The sequence below is a fragment of the Pipistrellus hanaki genome (assembly GCF_964339955.1).
Source record: "Pipistrellus hanaki genome assembly, chromosome: 2".
Taxonomy (NCBI): Eukaryota; Metazoa; Chordata; class Mammalia; order Chiroptera; family Vespertilionidae; genus Pipistrellus; species Pipistrellus hanaki.
The window spans coordinates 136,033,722-136,058,514 of record NC_140504.1 but is presented as its reverse complement, the minus strand read 5'-3'; the positions used below and the strand labels follow the sequence as shown (position 1 = coordinate 136,058,514).

Genomic DNA, 24,793 nt, shown 5'->3' with positions numbered 1-24,793 from the left:
AGGCAGCTGCAAATCAAGTGATGAAGGCTTAGATCTGGATGTGTTGAGTTAGTATAGCGCTGGGGTGTTGATCTGTGAGTGCCTTGGGTGGGGCCTGGATGAGGCTGGTTGACCTATTTGGAAATGTCTTTTGTGTGAAGTGTATCATTGGTCATGTGGAGGTATTATTGATATGAGAAAATGCTAAGTAACAGACTTACTATCTGAAAAGGGATTTACTATCGGGGAGAGGGAGGGAGGAAGAGACTGAACATAAACTGTGCACCTATGGATGAGGACAATGGGGGATGGGGAGGGGGCAGAGGGTGGGGTGGGAACCTGGTGGAGGGGGGAAGAAATGAGGAACCTTTGTAATAATATGAACAATAAAGATTGATTTAAAAAAAAATAAAATAAAATAAAATTTTCAAATACAAAAAAAAAAAAAAAATAATTAGGCAGCTGCAGCAATACTTCTGGGGAGAAATGAGAGTCTAACTCAGGTAGTGGCAGTGGGGATGGAGAGAGGAGCGAGCAAGTTTAAGACATTTCATGAGGCAATAAGCAGATGAAAGACCTCAGTGTTGATGGGAGGGTGTGGGAGGGCTGAGTCTTGACTAGATGAGTTGCAGGCTTCTTTCTGGCTGGGATTAGTGGGTGGTTGCTCAAGATGCCACTAACAATGGAAGAGTAAAGGAGGATGAGCAGGTTTGAAGAGGGAAATTAGGCGTTCAGCTTAGGTGAATAGAAAACAGGTATAGGAGGGGGGAAAAAAGAGAAGGAAACAAGGAAGGGCTGGAGAGCTCAGTGAATAAATCAGGGTGCAAGAGGAAAGTGATACACAATGTCCTGCCCATATTTGGGGCTACAGTGGTGCACACAGTTGGTGAGTTTTTCCTCCAGTCCTATTTCCAGAGACTGCCTTCTTGGAACTTGGTCCCAGCGACTGGTTGGACACGGATGAAGAGCAAATGGTTTGATTCATGGTTTCCTATCCGGTGACCAATTCATGTTGACACCATTTGCTCAATGCAAAAAATAAAAATAAAATTTTAACCTGGAGTTCAAGCTGCTCATGGTCAGAATGTTCAAACAGCTGTGCCTTTCCATATTGCCCTATGGATGAAAAACTGCCCACTGCTTCTAATACTATTTGCAAGGTGGCGGTAATGCAATGCCAATATTTGTGTGTGTTTGCACGTGGTTATCCTTCAAGTTCTGGACACCACCGTCACAAATCTTCCCTGTCTGTGAACTTGCATACTTTCATTTTGCACCTTAAAATTCAGAACTTGAGCCCTTGTTGGTTTGGCTCAGCGGATAAAGCGTCGGCCTGCAGAATGAAGGGTCCCAGGTTCGATTCCAGCCAAGGGCACATGCCTGGGTTGAGCGCTCGATCCCCAATAGGGGGTGTGCAGGGGCATCTCTCATGATTGATGTTTCTCAACATCTCTCATCATTGATGGTTCTATCTCTTTATCCCTCTCCCTTCCACTCTAAAATCAATAAAATATATATTTAAAAAAAAAATTCAGAACTTGATAATAGCCCGTCTTCAATCATTTCCATAATTGTTCTCTATTTAGCAACCTGTTCTCTGCATACAGAGTTCTCTAAAAGACAGTCTTGGACTTACGTGTCTTCAGGGCAGAAACTCCGAGTACTTCAACATTTTCTGATCAGCCAATAAAAAGCAAAAGGTCGACACGTGGTTTATTAGTTTGGGCAGGAGGAAGGTGTTCCAACCAGATCCTTTCTTTCCTGCCAGGATCAAACATGGCGGGCCCCCAGCCCTACCTTCCCGAACACCTAGCCCGCTTTCCCGTGACTCCAATCAGGCTTCAGCGCTCCTGCTTTTTTTTCCTCTCTCTTTTTTTTAACCTATCCTCCTCCTGGCGGCTCCGTGAGGGTCAGCACCTGGGAGCTTGACAGCGGACCTGCTTCCCGCCCCCACTCGCGGTCCCGCCCACTAGCCCGCGCCAACCAATCGTAGGCCGCAAACGGGCGACTGGCAACCCGGCTGGCCCCGCCCCCAACCTCGCTGTGGCCTGCGGCTCCCGGGCCGGTAGCGTCGCTGTCGGTCGCGCGCGGGCGGCTGGTGTGGGAACGCGGGTCCCCGACGCTGGTTGCCGGCCGCAGCTCCGAGTCCAGCGCCGCCAGGCCGGTCGGCCCGGAGCCCCCGCCATGGACTTCGAGGACGGTGAGCGCCGCCCCTGGCTGGCGGCCGCGGCGGGCGGGAGGCGGGTGGCCTGCGCTGGGGGTCTGTTTACCGTCTCAAGATGGCCGTGTGGGCTTTGTTCTGCGGGCCCGAGGCCGCCCGCCCGCCCGCCGCCCGCCGCCCGCCGCCGCGGGCCCAGTGCCCGGGGGTGGCCCCTGGGGGACCCGCGCGCCCCGAGTCTCTGTCCTCCCCGCGCCCGTTGTCCCCGGGGCCCTTGGGAGTTCCGCGCGGGCCAGGGCGGGGACGGGCGCGCCCCGAGCGCCTCGGCCTCCGGCCCGGCCCGGCCCGGCCCCGCGGCGTGGAGGTTGCCCCGACGCCTCCGACTTCCCGGTCCCGGTCCCGGGCGGGCGGGGCCACTCCACCGCCGGCCTGTCCTTGCCCCCAGGGCAGCCACCCGTTTGGTAAACCCTCAGCCCCGGGTACAGATGTCAGGGGCTTGTAGTGCACATTGAGAGCCCTGGGCGTCTTAGTTGGAGATGAGTTTAAAGGGCGTCTCCAGGTAGGTAGACATCTTCCCAGAACCGGGAGGAAGGCGTTTGTGGCCGGCAGACGGGAATAGCGGACTCAGCGCACACACCTGGCCGTCCATCCCCCACGTGAGACAGCGCTGGACCGGAGCGTGTGTGTCTGGGTCTGTGCGGCCGGGACCGAAGTGAGGATCCGGCACAGCCTTCCGTGCCCTTCGGACTCAGACCTCAGCCCTGCCCACCGCCGCCCGGGCTGGCCCTGGTGCTTACAATGAGCCGAATTTTAGCAACACCTCCCAGTCCATGCTCACACCCTCCCCAAGTCAGGCATTGGGGTCTTCACCCTGCCTTTGAATCTTGCCCAACTTTGATATAGGAAATGGTGTGAAGATAAAAATGAGTGTGTAATGACAGCATCAGGGAGTCGTGAAAGGGGGCTTGAATGATTCAACTGGATTTCATCCTGAGTAATCAGGCATTTCTGAATAAAGCCAGCTCACCAACAAACTAGTTGTAAGCCTCTAACCCAACAACAACAACAAAAGGGTCTTTAATATTGAACGTGGCGTGATCTCAGCATTTGAGTCATAATAAATGATCTTTTAATCTTTGATATCAGGCCACAGAGTGTTCTGCCAAGTTTAAGTATATAAAAAAGTGGGCTGGTATGACCCCTTTGTGGATACTTTTAAGTTACTTTGTAGTAGGAAGGTCACCTATTAGCACACTGGTGTTTTTGTTTTCGGTGGACTTTGACTCATTTTGATACAGATACTTTTAAACAGCGTATGAGTAGTTGAAGTGCTGGTAGTTGGGAATTAAATTTAAAAATGTATTCTATTATGTTTTCATGTCAGAGTTGGATGACTGCCAATACCCAAGGTACAGCAGAAGCTACTAAGGTGAAGAGTTGGGGAACAATGAGAGTGGTCCACTCCCCAAATAAGGGGATCCATTTTCTGTAGAGAACTGAAAAACAATATTAAAACAGTGTATTTGCTTCTTATGATTACCGTGCACCTACAATTCTAAGTAGTGTCAGTGATAATACTCCCTCTCTCATGCCCCCTCGTCACCCCATCACTATATTTAGGGGATGGTGTTTGACTGACAGAATAACTGAATCTAATCCTGTGTAGTGTTCCTGGTTTCTGTTGTATCCAAAATGACCATTTCAGTATTTATTAGTAAAATTAACTAAAGGATTTAATGGTTGCTAAGGTAGTTTTGACAGGGAAATTATGAGTGTGATTTTGGGTTATATAGCCACACACACGCATATGCATTTTTCAAATAAAATTCTGAAATCTTTAGAGAGCAAATTAAGTGATAAAAGAAATAGTAACTTTGAATAATTGCACACTTAATAGAATCAATTCTCAGATGTCCCTTGTGTTTGCATTATTTGATACATAATTTAATTTATGTATTGATACATAATTTAGTTTATCTGCCTGCCCTTTTGTTACCCTGCATAAATCAGTATTGGATCCTATCTTTTTTTTTTTTATAAATATATTTTATTGATTTTGTACAGAGAGGAAGGGAGAGAGATAGTTAGAAACATCGATGAGAGAGAGTCATCAATCAGCTGCCTCTTGCACACCCCCTACTGGGGATATGCCCGCAACCAAGGCACATGCCCTTGACCGGAATCGAATCTGGGACCCTTCAGTCCCCAAGCCGACGCTCTATCCATTGAGCCAAACCGGTCTCGGCAGGATCCTATCTTTTGGCTGTTTTTATGTAGTAGGTGTTATAAACTAATTTTTACATTACCATACTTTGAATGATAAATTTCTGCTATTTGGTGAGATAATTCAGAGAGAGAGAGTATGTTTTCCCATATGAAATATTAATGATTATTTATACCCCATTTGTACAGATAATTAAGTTAATGACATTTCAAAAATTGTGTTTCCTTTAAATAGATGGGTTTATAATGTAAGATTTATTTTGCTAATATTGCACTAATTTCTTTCTGTTAATATGTCTTCATAGATTACACACACTCCGCTTGCAGGAATACTTATCAGGCTTTTAATGGTGAGTATCTATTTTCCTTTGCTGTTAAATATGTTAGGGGATACGTTTCAGTTTTTCTCTTCATGCACATAAAGTACTGATGTAAAAAGCCAGTTTTACCTTGTTTTAATTGGTCTTTTTTGCCTCTTGATACATCACTTGTTAGGATTAATGTTATACTATAGTTAGTATTTGAATTAGGGAATTTGGGATCAGGAAAAGTTAGGGCAATTCAGATTAGCTTGACTCTTTTATTTGAGTAATGATTGCTTTAATTATTTCAAAAGGCTCTGAGTGCATTTTGAATGATAAGTTACAAGAAACTGGCTGAGATATTTTTGTTGAATTAGAGGCTTTGGTATTGAGTAATATAGATTAAATGGATTATTGGCTTACTTCTGTATTGCTTCTATTTGACCTTGTGTTTTGAGGTCATTTGCTTTATTATATTCAAATATGTTAGTGTTTAAAGAGCTGTTTAGAGGAGAACATGAAGAAGCTTGATTATGTATTAACATAAGCATGATGTTGGTGTTGTGACTACAGAGTTAGGTAAAATCTAGAGAGTTATGCAGAATATAATTGAATGTCATTTTGATAGTTATTAAGCAGAATGATACCACACAAAAAGGAACATGGAACAAGTTAAAGAGATTAAAAAATATGTTTTTATTGATTTTGGAGAGAGAGGAAGGGAAAGTGAGAGATAGCAACATCAATATGAGAGAGAAACATCCATTAGTTGCTTCCTGCACGCATCCTGACTGGGGATTGCGCCTGTAACCCAGACGTGCCCTGACCAGGAATAGAACCGGCAACCTTTCGGTGCACAGGGTGATGCTCAGCAACTGAGCCATACAGGCCAGGCCACAAATCAAATATATTTTAAAAAGCATTGCAAGAAGAACTCCACGTAGTGGAATTAAAATTCTGATTGCCAGAGAAATGCAAAATTCAATTGTACAAAATGTAATAAATTCACAAAATAAAACTGAAGCAAATGTACTACTAAATAAAGAAATGATTCCATTTTATGGGGATAATTACAGTCAGTTAATTTTAATTTATCATCTCTAAGAATTTAGAGAAACTTTGGGTTTGACGTGGCCTAATAAGGCTTAATATATAGGAAGTATTCAATATACAGGATTGGCAGAAGTTCATTCTTGTATTATTTATTGTTTAATTTGCATGCATATGCAAGTTAGATTGAAAATTGGAAAATTAGCTAGAAAACCATTTCATAAATTTAGGTATAAGAATTTTAAGACCTTGAACTTAGGAAGTGAAAATAGTAATTTAAAAAATATTAATAAAAAAAATTAAGACATTTCTAGAGAAAATTAGCAGAGCTTGCAGGCTGACTAGTAATGAGTAGAAAATTGACAGGGATGAATGAAAAATGAACCCAGGATTTTAAACTGGGGTGAGTAGGATTAGTGTTTTTACTGAAGAAAGTGATTTGGAAGGATAGAAGGCCATGATTTCTAGTAAGATATATTAGAGAGTTGGATTTAATATCTAAATACAGGATTTTGAAATGCAGGGCTAGAGATTTTATTTTTTTGATATACAGTGTTAACAAAAAGAGCTTTAGAAATTTCTATCATTGATGTTAGCACTTTTATTTTTTAAATTTTAGCTCCAACAGTGGTTCTTATTTGATGGTGATTGTTTAGGTCATTCCCTAGTCCTCTTGAATCTTAACTATAGGGCAAGTGGTCCCTGGCTGTATATGTATGTGTATGCAGGGGAAGGCCATGGGAGGAGCCAGGCCTGCAAGGGAGGGCAGTTGGGGGCTATTAGATTGGCAGTGGAGGAAGGGCAGTTGTGGGGGGGGGGGGGCGGGGATGACCAGGCCAGCAGGGGAGGGCAGTTGGGGGTGACCAGGCTTTCAGGGGAGGGCAGTTAGGGGCAATTGGGCTGGCAGGGGGCAGTTAGGCATTGAACTGGCTGGCAGGGGAGTGGTTAGGGGTGATCAGGCTGGCAAGCAGAAGCAGTTAGGGGCAATCAGGCAGGCAGGCAGGTGAGCAGTTGGGAGCCAGCAGTCCTGGATTGTGAGAGGGATGTCCGACTCACCGTTTAGGCTTGATCCCAGTGGGCAGTCAGACATTTCTTGCGAGGTTCCAGATTGGAGAGGGTGCAGGCTGGGCTAAGGAACAGCCCCCTACCCCGTGCATAAATTCTGTGCACTGGGCCTCTAGTGTATAATATAAAGATATTGCCTCTTTCATTTTAATTAATTGAATAATAACAGTACTGTGAACAATAAGCCAAGGTCATTGCTATATAAAAATAGTTCTGTCAAGTTTTGGGTACTCTGCAGTACCTGGCACAAGGTGAGTGTTCAATAAATATTAGTAAGTTATGACTTCTTATCTTTCTGAAATAAAAACACAGAATAAAAAAAACTAAAAACAGCCTCTGCTAACTCAAAATAGAAACTAGCATAAATAGTAAAATAAAGATTTTTGTTTTGTGTACCTGACAGAACCTAACTCTAAAGCTATTTTTAATACTAGAGGCCCTGTGCATGAATTCATGCATGGGTGGGGTCCCTTGGCCTGACGGGTGATTGCGGCCTGTTGGGGGGGCTGGCTGGCTGGGGGAGAGGCCACAAGAGGTTGGCCGGCCAGGCCTTTGCCCCCATCGGGGTCAATCATGGGGAGGAACCATGAGAGGTTGGCTGGTTTGGGGTGGGGGACTGTGGGAGGTTGGCTGGCTGCCCCCCCTAACCTCATTGGGGCTGATCTGGGGGGCTAACTAGGGGGAGAGATTGCAGGAGGTTAGTCAGTCTTGGGGAGAAACCTTGGGAGGTTGGCCAGCTGGGGGGAAGGACCATGGGACGTTGGCTGGCTGACCTGGGGGATGGACCACAGGAGATGGCCAGCTGCAGGAGGTTGGCTGTGGGAGTGCGCTGACCACCAGGGGCAGCTTCTGCATTGAGCGTCTGCACCCTAGTGGTCAGTGCACATCATAGCGACCCGTCAACCAATTGCTTGGTTGTTTAGTGGTTTGGTCGCTTAGGCTTTCATGTAGTATATAGACAACAGGCTCAGTGCATGACATTCGTGCACTGGTGGGAGGGGAATCCCTCAGCTTGGCCTGCGCCCTCTCATAGTCCAGGATTAAGGATGTCTGCTTGCTGGCTTAGGCCTGCTCTGGAGTGGCCTTAGCGCTGCCTTGGAGGCGGGAAAGGCTCGCCACTGCACTTGCCAGCTGCTGCACTCACCAGCTGGTAGTCTGGTTTCTGGCTGAGCATTACTCTCCTTGTGGGAGCACACTGACCACCAGGGGGCACCTCTACCCCCTGGTGGTCATTGTGTGTCATAGTGACCAGTTGTTCCACCGTTCGGTTGATTTGCATATTAGGGCTTTATTATTATTGGATGAAGCCTTAGAGAAGAGCATTTTATTTTAAAAATTTAATTTTAATCTCAAAATTATCCTGTATATATGATGTATGAGCATAAAATCATATTGTATTCTCACCAGCTCTAAAGATAAATAGCTGACTATTTTATTAGTCTAGAACTATGTTGTCTAATATGGCCATGTGTGACTATTGAGTACTTGCAGTGTGGGTAGTATGAATTATATTGTGCTATAAATGTAAGCTAAACACCCAATTTGAAGTTGTAGTATAAAAAATGTAAAACATGTCAATTTGTTTTGTATATTGATTAACTTTTTGTATTCTGTTACATTGAAATTTATTGATATGTTTTGCACTCCTGCTGGGTCTTTTTACTATGTATGATCCTGTAATATCAGGGATTAGATTTGGGAAATATTGGTTTATTAAGTTATTCAGATTTTCTAAATATATATTGACAGATTTTATTGTACAATATAAAAAAATCATTAATACTGCTACCAGTTTTTATCAGAAAAACCTTTAAATACTGAGCTGTCAAACTCAAGGTGGTAGATAAAAGTTTTATAAAATTTTAACTTTTGCTTGAATTTTATCATTGGCAACAAATATTTTCACTTACTTTCCTTGAAGTGACAGTTTTACTTTGTACATTTTTGAGAAAATTTCTGCCAAATAACCTAACCGAAAGCCATAGTTTTTGAATGCCAGTCTTTCTTTCCAGTAAGAAAGGTATTCCTTAATTAATATTCCTTGTAAAATGTGGTTAATTCAGCTCACAAAATACTCACAGAATGACTGTTCCTGGAGAGAACTGCGCGGCTTTGATATGTAGCAAAACTGCTTTAGGTGCTATGCATACTTCCCATTTTACTTCATAGAATATCAGAAAGTGGGTATACTCAAAGTCATTGATTTAATAAATTAATCATTTTTGATGCTTCATCAGTGAAGGGGGCATTTTTATTTTATTATTTTTATTATAAGTGTGCAGTATTGAAGAATACAGCAACTGCTAATACAGTTCAATGCCACTGCCTTGATTTATGCTACGAGACCAGCAGTTTTACCCATCACTGCTTTTGCATTTTTTAAAAATTATTATTTTTTAAAGATATATTTTATTGATTTTGTACAGAGAGGAAAGGAGAGGGATAGAGAGTTAGAAACATCGATGAGAGAGAGAGTCATCGATCAGCTGCCTTCTGCACACCTCCTACTGGGGATGTGCCTGCAACCCAGGTACATGCCCTTGACCGGAATCGAACCCGGGACCTTTCAGTCTGTAGGCTGACGCTCTATCCACTGAGCCAAACTGGTTTCAGCTGCTTTTGCATTCTTTAGTGCAAATTAATGTCTTAATATTATTTATGAAAATAGTTTGTACAGAAGGCAAATTAATGTCTTAATATTATTTATGAAAATAGTTTAACCTTGTGGACCCTCTGAAAGGGTCTTGGCAACCTCCAGTGGTCAACACACTATTCCTTGAGAACTGTTGCTCAAGAGTATATAAAAGATTACTAAAGTGAGACCCTGCAAAAGACTAGTGTACATTGAAGATGAGGTCACAAATGGAATATATGGTAAAGTATAATGAGCACCAGATAAGAACTACAGACTTGTAGATATTCAGAAGAAAGATGATAATCAGCTGAGGCTATATCAATAGGATTGGTATTTGAAATGGACTTTAAGAGATTTCAACAGACGGATACGTGGGTTAGTAGAGGAGAGTGTTTCAGGTAGAAGCAGCAGTTTGAAGCTAGAGGGGTAGATACTTATGGGACTTCGAGAACATTATTTCATGTCTTGGGACTTCAGTTCCATAATCTATAAAACAGAGATTGAATTTGATCGTTTAGTTCACTTCCAGGTTTAAAGTTGCAAGATTTCAAGTAGTATTTTTGTAAGGTTTTGCTCTCAGCGTCATTATTATTGTTGTTAGGAGCGGAAATATTTAAATGATTATAATTTAAAATGTATTTAATGTTTTTAAAAATATAAATTAAGGTATTTGTTTTGTATTTTTGCATAAAATTTGTGTATACTATTGGCATTTATTAGTGCATAACATAGGAAACATTCTAAATGGTTTTTAAATTTTTTCATTTTTATAATAAATTCATTTTATTATCTTTCGTATTTTTGTGTGAGATTGAAATAGAGGTAGAATTGCAGTGTAATAAGATATATTTAGTGCTCTTACTATATTTTTTAGTGTGTGCATTACTAGAATTAATATTCCCTTATTCAAAGTATTTGAGGAATTAAATATTCATTGAATCATTATTTACAGGCCTAGTACCACAAATTGGCCCCACTCTGTGATTTTTACTTTTTAAAAATAGCTATTTCGATTACCATATGAAATAATGAAACCAAGTAATTTAGATTCAGCTAATTGAAAAAAAGGTTGCTTCTGGGATTTTTAGACACATAGAGAACAGATTGATGAAGAAAAATATATTTACAACACAAATTTTCTCTTTTGACATTAAATGCTGATTTTTCTTGTAATTTTTAATTATTAATTATAAACTCTGTAGTATCTAATACCAGACCTTATAGAAGTATTCTAATCAAATAAGTATTGGTTAAATTGAAAGTAATTCTAATGTAGAAGTTTCTAGTTGCGGTTTTTCTTTTAAAACATTAGGTTTCTATAGGAAGTCTGAATTTTCAGTCAATTATCATCTCTGTGTTTTTTTTTTTTCATTGTCTAGTGACTGTGGCTTAAATGTTATTGATGAACTATTTCTCAGATGATTAATATGAATATCTTGTATTTTATGCAAAGATTCCTGAATAGAATGGTATATTTTACCAACTTTTTGTTATTGATTCTTTTAGGAATGGATCGAGATTATGGCCCTGGATCTTATGGAGGTCTGGCATTCAAGGATATTTATCTAAAAATTCTTCTTTTGGGTGCCAGTAAAGGTGAGCATCATTTAATTTTTTTCTTTTTAAACCCTTTATAGGGATGGATCGTGACTATGGCCATGGATCCTATGGGGGTCAAAGATCCATGGACTCCTACCTAAACCAGTCATATGGCATGGACAATCACAGTGGTGGTGGTGGGGGTAGCAGGTAAATTGCTTAATCACTTAGCCAAATAATTAGAAGATTATAAGATTCTGGATATTTTAATTTAAGAATTCCTTAGGCACGTTATGATACTTGAACTTCACTATTTGGTATTGAATAATAACCTTAAATGTTTAAAGGTGTTAACTAATGGTTATAAAAATTATCTTAAAATCACTGGCAGACATTTTTTTAAGAACCTCAGATAACTTACCATTTCAATACATAAATCGTTAAAGATTTTCTGCTTTTAGCAATGAATATTTCTTTTACTTTAAATTCTTAATCAGAATGTCCTGAACAAATGGTGTAAAATATTACTTGAAATATTATATATGAACGTTTTTCTTAATGATTTAAAAAAATCTTTCCTAATGTGGGGTGCTGTTAAAAGCAGCAAAGCAGCCTTTGACTAGCTTAGCCATGTTCAATTTCTAAGAAACATTTAAGATATCTATTCTTTTAAATTTAACTCTCAAGTAAGTTGTAAGAGCATATTATAATAATAAAAACATTCTTTATATCATATCTAGGTTATTTATTGTCAGGTACTACTGAAACCAAAAACCACTTTTGTTAGGAGCGTTGTATTAAAGTCATGAATACTATACTTTTTACTTACTTTAATGCACTAGAGTTCACATGTATTTATATTTTGCTTTTGATACTTGGAAAGCATAAACCTAGTTGAGCTACTATAGACTTTAAGGTTGACCATATTTCAGACAAAGAGAGTTTACTTTTTGAGACACAAAGATTCCTATTAAATAGTAGTAAAACTAGTTAGAGAACATTTAAAACTATTGTCTCTCATAAATTGAAGGATCCAGATTTCTTAAGGATGGATTGAATCTTGCTTACCTTCTTTCTGTTTCAAGTGTGGCACTATGGTCCATAGTAGAGAAACAGTTATGTTCAAGAAAATGAACAGTTATGACAATTTTGCTTATAAGATAGATGCTTTGAAAAATGTAGTTGCAAAGAGGAATACTTTTTATATGGTTACTAGGATTTAGAAGTAAATAATACCTTCTATTTATTTAGTTACCTGTAAATAATTAAAGTAATGTAACATTTAAATGTTTTAATATATCAATTATTGCCTTGTTACACTGTAAATGTAATGTGTATACATTATGTAGATGTTATTGTTTATCTCATGTGTAATTGTGGGCCTTTATAAAACTGTGTTGTAAAGTGTCAAGCATACTTTGGATTTGTGAGAAGATGATTCGTTTCTTCTGTTGATTCTATTAAAACCTTGAGGAGATTGTGTGCTCCCTTTTTTTAGCATAGTTTTATGTGATAATTTCCTGCCAGGAAATAATTTTTCAAATAATTGAAGATGTTATAAAATGTATTCTTTCTCATCTGCCTTGAAAATTCATATGCAGAGGGTATATGCTGGTGGTCCTTTTATGTTCTATTTTATGTGCTTATCCTTCTAGATTTGTTAGATTTACTAGTCTATAAGTGAAAAGAGACTGAGGATCGATATTGACCTTAGCCAAAGTTTGGCAGATTGTCAAATTTTATAACCAGAGATTTTTCTCCAAATTTGAACTATAAACATAATGAAGCAGTTTTGTGATATAGATTATTGAGGGTGCAAAAGGATCTCTTCTGTGTCGTAATAGCCTGCCTCTGTGTAGTCTTCAATTTGTGTCCCTATTGAAAGCTAAAATACTGTAAATATTTTTTTTTTTTTTCTAACATTGAGGATGGATTTAAAGAAAGTTTGAGTAGTTTGTGAAATTTAGCAAATGACTTTTTCTAAGACTAGGGCTGGGCTAAAATAATTACAGACAAATCTTTTATTTTTAATAAAATGGAAAAGCTGCTAAAAAGCAGATTTTTAAGCTAAGCTTTACTTAATTCATATTTAAAAACTGACTCAGGTAGCTTTCTATCTGGTCTCATGTTGAATTGCCCAGCCCTAATCAAGCGTGAACAAAAGTAGAACTGTGCAAACCAGTATGGTATAAATGAATTTTAGTTGATAAATGTCATCTGATAATTTGTCTTTTGAATTGTCTAACATTAGTAAGCTTACTTTTGTTTTTTCCCTCACTGTGCAATTTTTCCAGGTTTGGACCTTATGAGTCTTACGACTCCAGGTCTTCTCTGGGTGGGCGAGATCTGTACAGATCTGGCTATGGTTTTAATGAACCCGAACAAAGCCGCTTCGGAGGTAGTTATGGTGGTCGATTTGAGAGCTCCTACCGGAATAGCATTGACTCTTTCGGAGGTAGAAACCAGGGCGGGTCTAGCTGGGAAGCACCTTACTCCCGTTCAAAATTGAGGCCTGGGTTTATGGAGGACAGAGGAAGAGAGAATTACTCTTCCTACAGCAGTTTTTCTTCACCCCATATGAAGCCTGCACCTGTAGGCTCTCGGGGGAGAGGAACGCCTGCTTATCCTGAAAGTACGTTTGGAAGCAGAAACTATGATGCTTTTGGAGGACCATCAACAGGCAGAGGCCGAGGCCGAGGAGTAAGTACAACAGAATCTTTTCAGATTCTTTTCACTAGTCACTCTTTTAAACCCTTTCAAGACCGTGGTTTTCAACTAGGATAAACACTGTTCATCCCAGTGTATTCTGAAGCAAAAGCTGAGTCATAAGCTTAATTTTTAGGTTGACTAAAACTTTCTCCAGCATCTCAGAAAAGAAGTGACAGTGTGAGAGGATTGTTCATAAAGTTTTGCCAAATCTCCCTTTATTAAAAAGGTGAGGATGTTAGATTTGGTCTAAAAGGGATTAAAAGGAGTTGCATTTTTCCTTGTAAACACCAGCAGTTTTGTTAGTGGGACAGTTCTTGAATTATTGTAAAAGGTAATAACCCTTTTGGAGTTTTTTGAGTAGGTTAAAGGTGCAATGTATGATAAAATGTTTATACTTTGCTACTAAGCTCTGTTTCTTCAAAGCTCCATATTATACATTAAACATAAGAGATCAAAAGTTGGTTATAGTTGAGGGTAGCTTAGCTTTGTTTACATGGTGAAGAAGTTGATATGTAAAATAGGTTGTAGAATGATTTGTGGTCAGTATAATTTTGCTAATTCACTCTTAAAATATGTCCTATTGCTGGGTGTAATATTTTCTCAGTCATCAGTTTTAATATTGAAAAATAATTTCCTACCTGTAAATGTTTATGGCTCCTTCCTAGGAAGTGATATTTTGTAAATTCTTGCTTAAATGAGCAGATATAGTAGTCTTCAAGTGTTTAAGGTTATACAGTGTTAATTTTAAGGTTATGCCTATGTTCTTAGGTAACTTGACTAACATGAAATTTTACCTAGTAAGTGTATGTAGATTATGGAGTTATTATTTAGTTTGGTCATATAAAGAATACTGTATTGTGGTTTTTTTGTTAGTTTTTTTTTTTCTTTTTTGAGTCAGTGACTCAATATTCTCTTTGCAGAGGGAAGTACTTCTGATAAAAAATGTAGTAGGGCACACGTTTTGACTGTTTACTAGCTTTTGGTACATCAGTGTAGTGTTCATACTTGTTTAGAAATTTTTCATTTATAACAGTTAACTCTTATGTAAAATGCATTGCACCTTTAATGGATAATTAATCAAATTTTTCTGATGTGACTGTATTCTCTTCCTACACTAATTTGTTCCAATCCACTAGGTTAGATAGGTATCCTAAGCATAATATACAAACGTAAGCAATATGTTGCTATTCCTCCATATTTTATGATTGTAGGTTAAAGGAAAATAATTGGGGTAAAATTTGAAAACACCTAGCATTTTCCATGCTTTATTACTTACAGGCAAATGACTTTTTTCTTAACGAGACTTCAAATATCAATTTTCTGTTCACAATAGGAAAACAGGTATTCCTGTACTTTGTATTCACCATTCTAGTCTGAATGGACTTTTCTTTCTTTCCTCGTGTTAATGAAGTAGATGAACCAATAGGGTTTTCTTTTTTAATCTTCACTTGTACAATTCCCATTGGATCCTTCTCTTCAGATTACTCCTCATTCTTTATCTTATAAAAGTAAGGTTAGGAGAACAAATTCTTATGTACATGTGACCTCTTGGTGTAGTGGATTTTGTTAATGTCTAAAAGAGGAAGGGACACAGAGTCGCTTGGTTGCATGACTCTTCGTCTGTAGACTTTTGCTCCTCAGGCTTCTGGGTCAGAATATGTTTCTCTAGGTAAGAATGTGAATGGAACGTCAGATGTAATTCTTTATCTGAAGTGTATCTTGGAAGTTGATGCATGGTTATGCTTTAACTCTCCTATTTCATACTAATGTTCCATCTCGCCTTCTCATTCCCTTTTTCAACAGGGAGAAATCATAAATGATTTCTGGATCTTTTTTACTTCAAACTTCAAATATGGTCTTCTTTGTGTTTCTTAGTTATGAGCTAGGCTTTAGTAAAATAAAGATTTATTTTAAGGTCTTTTCATGGGAAGATATCAATTAGGAACTCTGAAGAGGAGTTGTCAGAGAGTTGTACAAGTGTTAATATTTTGACAGGCACATATGTTGTTTATGACCTCAACTAATATTGAATTGTAAAAATAAAAATAGGAAATATATTTGTTCTACTGGAAAAAAATACTAATTGACTGGATTCAAGTTCATGCAATAATTTATGAAATTTTCCAATGTGTTTATTCAGAGTGGACATGTAAATTTATTACATTCTGGGGAATTTTTAGGTAAAAATTATTAGATAGAAAACATGTACATTTTGTATGAATTCATTTTTTATATTTGGATATTATGTTAATGTTTTTTGATTTCACAAATTTGCAGCATATGAGTGATTTTGGAAGCATTCATAGACCTGGAATTGTTGTTGACTATCAAAATAAACCCGCCAATGTGACAGTTGCTGCTACAAGAGGAATAAAGAGAAAAATGATGCAACAATTTAATAAGCCCAGTGGAACCTTCATCAAGAAACCCAAGCTAGCAAAACCTGTGGAGAAGATGAACCTCAGCAAATCACCAAGTAAGAAAATATAATTGCTGAGAATACTTTTTACCTTTTTAAATCCAGTGCTTTTAGATAATTTTTCGTGTTTACATAGACAAGCTGCATTGTAATTATAGTGGTTAGGTTCCAGGATACCCCTAGTACAGTTATTATTCATGACATCAAAATTACCAAGAAACTTTATTTTTAACATTTTTATACTTTATTTAAAAAAAAATGTTTATATTGATTATAGAGAGAGAGAGGAAAGGAGAAGGAGAGAGAAAAACACCAATGTGAAAGAGAAACATTGATTGGTTGCATCCCACATGCAACCAGACCGGGGGTCGAACCCACGAACTGGGTACGTGTTCTGACCGGGAATCGAAAGAGTCATTGCCCTTTCAGGGCACTGGGTGACGCTTAACCAACCGAGCCACACTGACCAGGGCCAAGATACTTTTTAAGTTCACATGCCCTGATCTATCCCTTTTCCCTAAATCCTGGTTTAGGGTGGAGTTAGAATATTTAAATATTTAAATGGCTTCACACATGATTTTGAGTCAAACTGCTGGATGTTACAATGTATTTATTGTTGGAGGTGTTGAGGAAGTGTTATATTATATAGAATCCTCTTTATGAGGACAAAGGGAAGAAATGTTTCATGGTCCCAGGTACCAGGAAAATCTATACTTCTAGAAAATTAATTTGCTTTTAATCTTCTGGACATGATGACTTTTTTAGGTTGTTGGTTAATCCTCATCCAAGAATATATTTTTCATTGATTTCTAGAGAGTGGAAGGGAAGGGGAGGAGAGAGAGAGAGAGAAAAAATGAATGAGTGAATGAATGAGTTATGAGACACACCGATCATTTGCCTCCTGTATGAACCCTGACAAGTGCTGGGCTCGAACCTGCAACCCAGGTACACGCCCTTGACTGGGGATCAAACCTTGGACCCTTTGGTGCATGGGCTAACACTACCACTGAACACACTGTCCAGGATATCTACCCCTCCCCCCCCCTTTTTTTTTTTAAAAACAATATTTGAGAATAGTGTAGTATAGCTAAGAATGAAGCCAAAATTCTATACTCAGTTCATCCTTTTACTGTCAGGCATGAGGTAGGTATTTACGAACTATCTGTAAAATATTTAGGGATAGGAGGTCTTGTAATATATGCTATATGATTTGCAGAAAGCAGTAGAAGAAACCATATTCAGTCATTTCGCAGGAGGTAAAATATACTAATATGTCATAGCTTTAGCATATGAAAGGGAAATGCGGTTATTTCTAGTTTGAGGTCATATACCTGTATATTTTCCATAGGGAGTTTTAAGGAAATCCAATGGGAATATGGAAATGGTTAATTAATAAGAATATACATTTAACCTCTTATAAAATGATAAAAAGTAATTTAGATACTGAGTTTTAAGGTATTGATTTTAGATAATTTTGAAACATTAGCCTGTATATATAGCAAATGCTGCCTAAAACTTGTTTACTGTCAAGTTTATGAATCCTAGGTATTCATGATTTTATATTACGTATTTTTGCAAACATAATCTAAAAGGAAAACTTTAAGGGCAGATTAGTTTTTTTAAGTCTAAAGTTAAATGTATTATAAGAAAGAACTTGTTCACAGTGAGATACCACTTCACACCATGTGAAGTTGATGGATATAATAAAAACAAAGTGTTGGCAAGGAATGGAAAAATTGGGACCCTCACACATTACTGCTGAGAATCTAAAATGGCGCAACTGTTATGGGAAACATTTTGATAGTTCTTCAAATGAATAAATGTAGACTGACCATATAACCCAGCAATTCCACGCCTGGGCATATACCTCAAAGAATTGAAGAGAAATATTCAAACAAAAGCTTGTACACAAATTTTCATAGCAGCAGCATTCACAGTAGCCAAAAGATGGAAACAATGCAATTGTTTATTAACAAATGAATGGATAAAAGAAAATGTGATCTGTTCACACAATGGAATGTGATTCTTTCATTAAAAAGGAAGTAAGTACAGATACATGGTTCAGTATGTGAATGAACCTTGAAAACACTATGCTAAATGAAAGAAGCCAGACAAAAAAGCCATATATTGTAGGATTCTATTTATATGAAATATCTGGAACAGAGAAATCTGTGGAGACAGAAAGTAGATTAGTAGTTACCAAGGGGTTGGGGAAAGAGTAAGTGGGGAGTGACTACTTACTGGATATGGACTTTCCATTTGGGGTGATGAAAAATTTGAAACTAAGTAGTGATGATGGTTGGATAACATGCTGTACTTACTGTCACTGAATTGTTCACTTGGAAATGGTTAGAATGGTAAATTTTATACCAGGTATTTTATTACTTTGCTAGAGGCCCAGGGCTTGAAATTCATGCATAGGGAGGTGGGGGTGTCCCTCAGCTTAGCCTACACCCTCTCCAATTTGGGAAATCCCTTTCACAATCCAGGACTGCTGGCTCCTAACCGCTCACCTGCCTGCCTGCCAAGCCTGATCACCCCCTAACCACTCCCCTGCTTGCCTAATTGACACCTAACTGCTCCCCTGCTAACCTGATTGCCCCAACTACCCTCCCCTGCTGGCCTGATCAACCTCAACTGCCCTGCAGGTTTGGTCACCCCTAATTGTTCTCCCCTGCTGACCTGTTCGCACCCAACTGCCCTCCCCTGCAGGCCTGGTTGCACCCAACTGCCTCCCCTGCCGGCCTGATCACCCACAACTACCCTCCCTTGTCAGCCATCTTGTGGTGGCCATCTTGTGGCCGCCATCTTGTGATGTTGCACGATGCTACCTAGGCTTTTATTATATAGGATTATATTTGCATTAAAATGCTTTCTTAAAAAGAGGAAGAAACTGCTTTAATTAGAGTTCATACCTTTTGAGAAATTTTGGGAAAGCACATATAATATATATGAATTTTTATATCCATGGCTCTCTAGTTTTCATTTAATTCCATTTTAATGCAGCATCAGTTTACTTCAGTGTTTCTTAAAGTGGTATTCAAGATGATTTGAGGTCAGCAGTATTCAACCCATAAACCAATTAATAAAATTCGGTGACACACCAAAAGATATATAAAACTTTTTCCTAAACTGACCAAAAAATAGGTTTAATTTTGATTCATAAACGCTAGATGGCTATTATTGTGTTGTTCGTTGTCATGTTTTAAATTTGACAAAGGAAAAAGAAGTCAGTGCCACTGACTAAATAGTCAGGTATTGCATGTTTTAAACATTTTTGTGGCACACTGCTTAAAAATTGCTGTTTTACGTCATAGTGATTTTATTGCTTAAAATAACAATAAGGAAAATAAGAATAAGAAAAATGAATAAGGTACCTAGGACCAGTTAGAGAAGAAAAATATATAGCAAAGATCCCATAGATAAGTAAATATGACAAAATTCATGGTAATCTTGAACTTTGATTTTATTTATTTATTTATTTATTTATTTGAGTTCAATTTAATCTGATACCAACAAGTAAACTTTGCATGTCTGTATTTTATAAACTGGGACTGGGAAGGGAGAATGGAAATCTATAGTCTTAATATTTTTGTCTGATACCCTAGCAAAAATTGACCTAAAAAATGAAGAAGAAGAAGAAAAGCGGCGAATTGAGGCTCGGCGAGAGAAACAAAGGCGCAGAAGGGAAAAAAACAGTGAGAAATATGGAGATGGATACAGGTTTGTTCTTAGTAGTCAGAAAATTGGGCTCATTATAAAACCGTTTTCTATAAAAGGCAATTAATTGGAATGTAAAAAAATTCCTGTGCATTAAATGAAAAGTTTTGATCAGAGATATGTAGGAATGTTTTTGATATTTATATATAATTACCATTTAGAAAATATAAGAAAAAAGTCCCATTTAGTAATTTTAATTATTTTATAATATCCAGAAATACAGTATTCTTAATAAGAAATCTATGTCATAATATGAGGAAAACCACAAAGTCTTTGAGATTTTACTATATGGAGAAATAATAATAATAATAAATATATTAATATACAATATATGTGTATGCGCATATATATATATATATATATATATATATATATATATATATATATATATGGAGAAATAATACATACATACATACATATTAGAGGCCCGATGCATGAAATTTGTGCATGGGGTGGGGGCGTGTCCCTCAGCCCAGCCTGCACCCTCTCCAATCTGGGACCCCTCGAGGGATGTTCGACATCCCTCTCATAATCCAGGACTGCTGGCTCCTAACTGCTCTCCTGTCTGCCTACCTGATTGCCCCTAACCGCTTCTGCCTGCCAGTCTGATCAACCCCTAACCACTCCCATGCCAGCCTGATTGATGTCTAACTGCTCCCTGCCAGCCTGTTTGCCCCCAACTTTCCTCCTCTGCCAGCCTGGTCACCCCTAACTGCTCTCCCCTGCAGGGTTGATTGCCTCCAACTGCCCTCCCTTGCAGACCTGGTCCCTCTCAACTGCCCTTTTTTGCAGGCCTGGTGCCTCCCAGCTGCCCTCCCCTGCTGGCCATCTTGTGGTGGCCATCTTGTGTCCACATAGGGGCAGGATCTTTGACCACATGGGGGCAGCCACATTGTGTGTTGGAGTGATGGTCAATCTGCATATTATTCTTTTATTAGATAGGATAGAGGCCTGGTGCATGGGTGGGGGCCAGCTGGGGATAAAAGTGTGTTGTTATCCAGCTGGTTTGCCCTGAAGGGTGTCCCGGATCAGGGTGGGGTTCCCTTGGGGTGTGGGGTGACCTGGGCGAGGGGCCTGTGTTGGTTTGTATCCTTGAGTGGAAGCCTTGGCTGGCCAGGGCAGGTGGAAAGCTTGGCTTCCTCTGTTGCCAGGGGCAACCCTAGCCTGTTCTCTCCAGTTCTGTGGTTGCTTCCATTTTTCTTGGGATTTATCTTCTATAATTGAAACTTTGTATCCTTAAGTGGAGGCCTAGGCCGACCAGGGTGTGTGGAAAGTTTTTCTTCCTCTATTGCCAGTGAAACCCCAGCATCTCAACTGCTCTCTGTGGCTGCAGCCATCTTGATTGGGGTTAATTTGCATACTCACTGATTGGCTGGTGGACATGGCTTGTGGGTGTAGCGGAGTGATGGTTGATTTACATATTACTCTTTTATTAGGTAGGATATATATACATATATACACATACACATACATACACATATACATACATACCCACACACATATATATACACACACATACACACACACATATATATATCCTCACCCAAGGATATGTTTATTGATTTTAGAGAGAGGAAGGAATTGAGGGAGAGGGAGAGGGAGAGAAAGAGAAACATTAATTGGTTGCCTCCTTTACATGCCCTGTCTGGAAATTGAACCCGCAACCTTTTGGTGTATGGAATGAGGCTTCAACTGAGCCACCTGGACAAGGCCATAGTAATCTTGGGTAGGAAAATTAAATTTTACAAAAAGAATAATAAATGAGTAGATACTAGCTTTTTTAGATATTGAAACAGAAAGCTATACTAGAAAAAGGTAATCAGTGTAACTGAATTATTAACCTATAAGCAGATGTGTTATATGTAAGAATGTAATCTATACTAATTAGACCAGACATTCTTCTGGACAAAGCCAAGGTGGTATAGACTGATGCAGAGGTGGTTCGGGGTGATCAGGCTAGCATGGGGGAGCAGTTAGGGGGCGATAAGGCTGGTAGGGGAGCAGTTAGGAACAATCAGGCAGGCAGGCAGGCAGAGGTTGTTAGGGGCGCTGCAGTCGGACATCTCCTGAAGGGTCCTGGATTGGAGAGTGTGTAGGCTGGGCTGAGGGACAGCCCTTCCTCCCTCTCCTCCTCTTCTCCCACCCCCCACCCCCCCGTTATGAATTTCATGTACCCGGCTTCTAGTGTATAATAAAAAAGATAACTGCAAATGAAAGGAGAATTGCTTGAACAACTGAACAATAGCAAGAAAAATAGTTTAGATCCTCTTCTTACACCAGCAAAGATGAATCCAGATTAATTAACCTAAAAAAATGGAAAATAACAGGAAACTAAAATGGAACATTTTAATCCTGCAAGAAGGTTTTGTTTTCTAAGCTTAAAAGTTTTATAATAAATTGCAAAAGTTTTTGTTTGTTTTTTTAAACAAATTTTATTGATTTTTTTACAGAGAGGAAGAGAGAGGGATAGAGTTAGAAACATCGGTGAGAGAGAAACATTGATCAGCTGCCTCCTGCACACTCCCTACTGGAGATGTGCCCACAAACACATGCTCTTGACCGGAATCGAACCTGGGGTCCTTCAGTTCCCAAGCCAACGCTCTATCCATTGAGCCAAACCGGTTTCGGCAATAAATTGCAAAAGTTTTACAATAAATTACAGATTTGTTAAGATACAAATTTTAAACTTAAAAGGAAAACAAATGGACTTGGAAAATATAAACATGAAAAATGATTAATGTTTAAATTAGATAAATATCACTAAACCAGAATTAAAAAAAACAAACAAGGAAACAAGATGCCCAATACATAATTTGGTGAAAGAACAACAGCTATATAATAATTCTATGGTAAATAAACTAGAAATTTAAATAATAGTACAGCATTTTTATTAACTAGGAAGAAATAATGTTGATTAACTGGGATACAGTCAAAAGACATAATTTTCTGGTGACTATATAATATAACTACTGGGAAGCAATTTATCAGTTTTTAAAAATGTCTTGAATTTTTTTATACTTTTTATCTCTTCAAGAAAATAACCTAAAAATGTAGAAGACTTTAATCTGAAAAGATACTCATTACAGCATTATTTATATTAGCTCCAAAACCAGCAATAGCCTGTAACCATTCATATGTAAGGTTAAACACATCCCTTCATGACTCTTATGCCTTTGGTTATAAAGCCTGAAACAATATGCAGAAAATGCAGGCACAATAGAAAAATACAGGATGGGGCAAAAGTAGGTTTACAGTTCATATGAACAATAATACCGTAATTCATGACTAATAATACAAGAATAAGTTGTTTCATGTACTCATAACTGTAACCTATTTTGCTCCACCCTTTATATACGCAAATGTAATGCTATGTATAGGGGGGAAAAGAGACTACTAGGAAGTTTTTTTGAAAAGGCAGTGTTAATATTTATCTTTATTCCTCTGGGCAGGATACTACTTATGCTAGGGAAATAAAAAATATAAAATTGAAAAAGTAAATTCAGTATTTTTCTCATTCAAAATACAGTTTTGCTCTATAAAGGTTAACTTGTATGTGTAGCATGAAGGGAATGAAATATTTCAGCTAAATGAATTTTCTAGATGTCTAAACTATTCAAAAGATAACATTTTAAGAGCAGAATCTGCAAATTCTTTCAAGGAAGTATTTTTAAAATGTATGAGTTTTCTTCCATATTAAACAGGATACTTTGTTATTACTTGGTTTTAATATATACATTGGTTTTGTTTATGTAAAATGTAGTAAAAGAAAATTTGTTGCATCTAATTCCCAGACTTTTTGTTTGATACTAGTGGGTAAGATATTACTTGTGTAATCTTTGTGTCTAGTTTTAATAACATTTAACAATGTCCTTTTGGTTTGTTACTTCTAATTGTTGGGATTTGGGAAACAACATAATTAAGCTTATTTAGAATTAACTCATAGAAAGAAAATTTAAAGGGCAGCTACCCCTTGTGGTCCTTGGGAATATTTCCCACTTTGATATTCTTCTTTTGACAAGGATAAAAGGACGTGTTTACTTTGTTGCAGAAACAAATTAAAATAAATGTTTTGTATCAAATGTTTAGGAGTTCAAAGATGATTTTATATTATAGGATTAATTTTTTCATTTACCCTATGAATACTTTATCCAATAAAATTATAGGTTTGAATATGATATATCCATGTTAATATATATTGTGATTTGGAGAAAATAAAAGAAGTGAGCTTTCATCTACTGTTTTTTCCATAATTCTGAATATAAACTTGATGACATAAATAAAAGAGTATTATTAGTTCAATTACATTGTCATTTTTGGATAAATATCTTTTTTTAGTCTGGGAATTATTAGTCTGGAATTATGTCAATTTATCAGAGCAGTTTTTGAGTTAGGATGAGAGATTTACAGAAAGGAACTATTCTTGTGAGATATATATATATATATATATATATATATATATATATATATATATTTTTTTTTTTTTTTTCTTGGATATTTGAGTGTTTTTAATATAATAAAGAAGTTGGAAAGATAGGGAACTGTAGGAAAAGGAATGGGTTTTTGAGAGGTGCAAAGTATATGGTGAAGAGTGCCATAAGAAAGAACTAAGTCATATAGGAGACTCTACATAGGGGTGCAGGGAAATGGATCAGTGGATTTTAACAGATTTAGGAATGGTGCGGGGATAGTAGGGGCGTGACAATAGAGTTGTTAGGCAGCTCAGGTAGAGGTCATGGTTTGAGGTAAAAAGCAAAAAAAACAGGAATGTTTCTTTCATATTCAGGAAATGGAAAGCTATTTAGATTGAAAAAGACTAGTGGGGTGAAAGGTGTAAGCTAATTGAAACATTTAATGAAAACATACTATGTTCCAGATACTATTAAAGTTATTAGTGGGTGAAACCAAATGATAGGACAGAGTAAGTGCTATTCTAAAGGGTACTGAAGGCATTTTAACTTTTTTTGAGCCATAAGGAGCCAGTGAAGCTTTTTGAG

General features: G+C 38.0%; 1 protein-coding gene across 2 annotated transcripts in view; it reads left to right on the top strand.

Annotated features, from left to right (window-relative positions):
* The first annotated feature begins 2,019 nt into the window (after window positions 1-2,019).
* The window catches only part of ZNF326 (zinc finger protein 326), a 39,738-nt gene continuing 16,964 nt past the window's right edge, over window positions 2,020-24,793 (top strand). The window contains exons 1-7 of one of the 2 annotated variants that reach the window (XM_084872991.1): window positions 2,020-2,179; window positions 4,666-4,710; window positions 10,919-10,954; window positions 11,050-11,161; window positions 13,510-13,651; window positions 15,938-16,136; window positions 19,688-19,802. In XM_084872991.1, coding sequence (XP_084729117.1) covers window positions 2,164-2,179; window positions 4,666-4,710; window positions 10,919-10,954; window positions 11,050-11,161; window positions 13,510-13,651; window positions 15,938-16,136; window positions 19,688-19,802 — 665 coding nt within the window. In that variant the 5' untranslated portion in view covers window positions 2,020-2,163. Of the gene's footprint in view, window positions 2,180-4,665; window positions 4,711-10,918; window positions 10,955-11,049; window positions 11,162-13,245; window positions 13,652-15,937; window positions 16,137-19,687; window positions 19,803-24,793 lie in introns of both variants that reach the window. The other variant, XM_084872990.1, reaches the window with a different exon arrangement.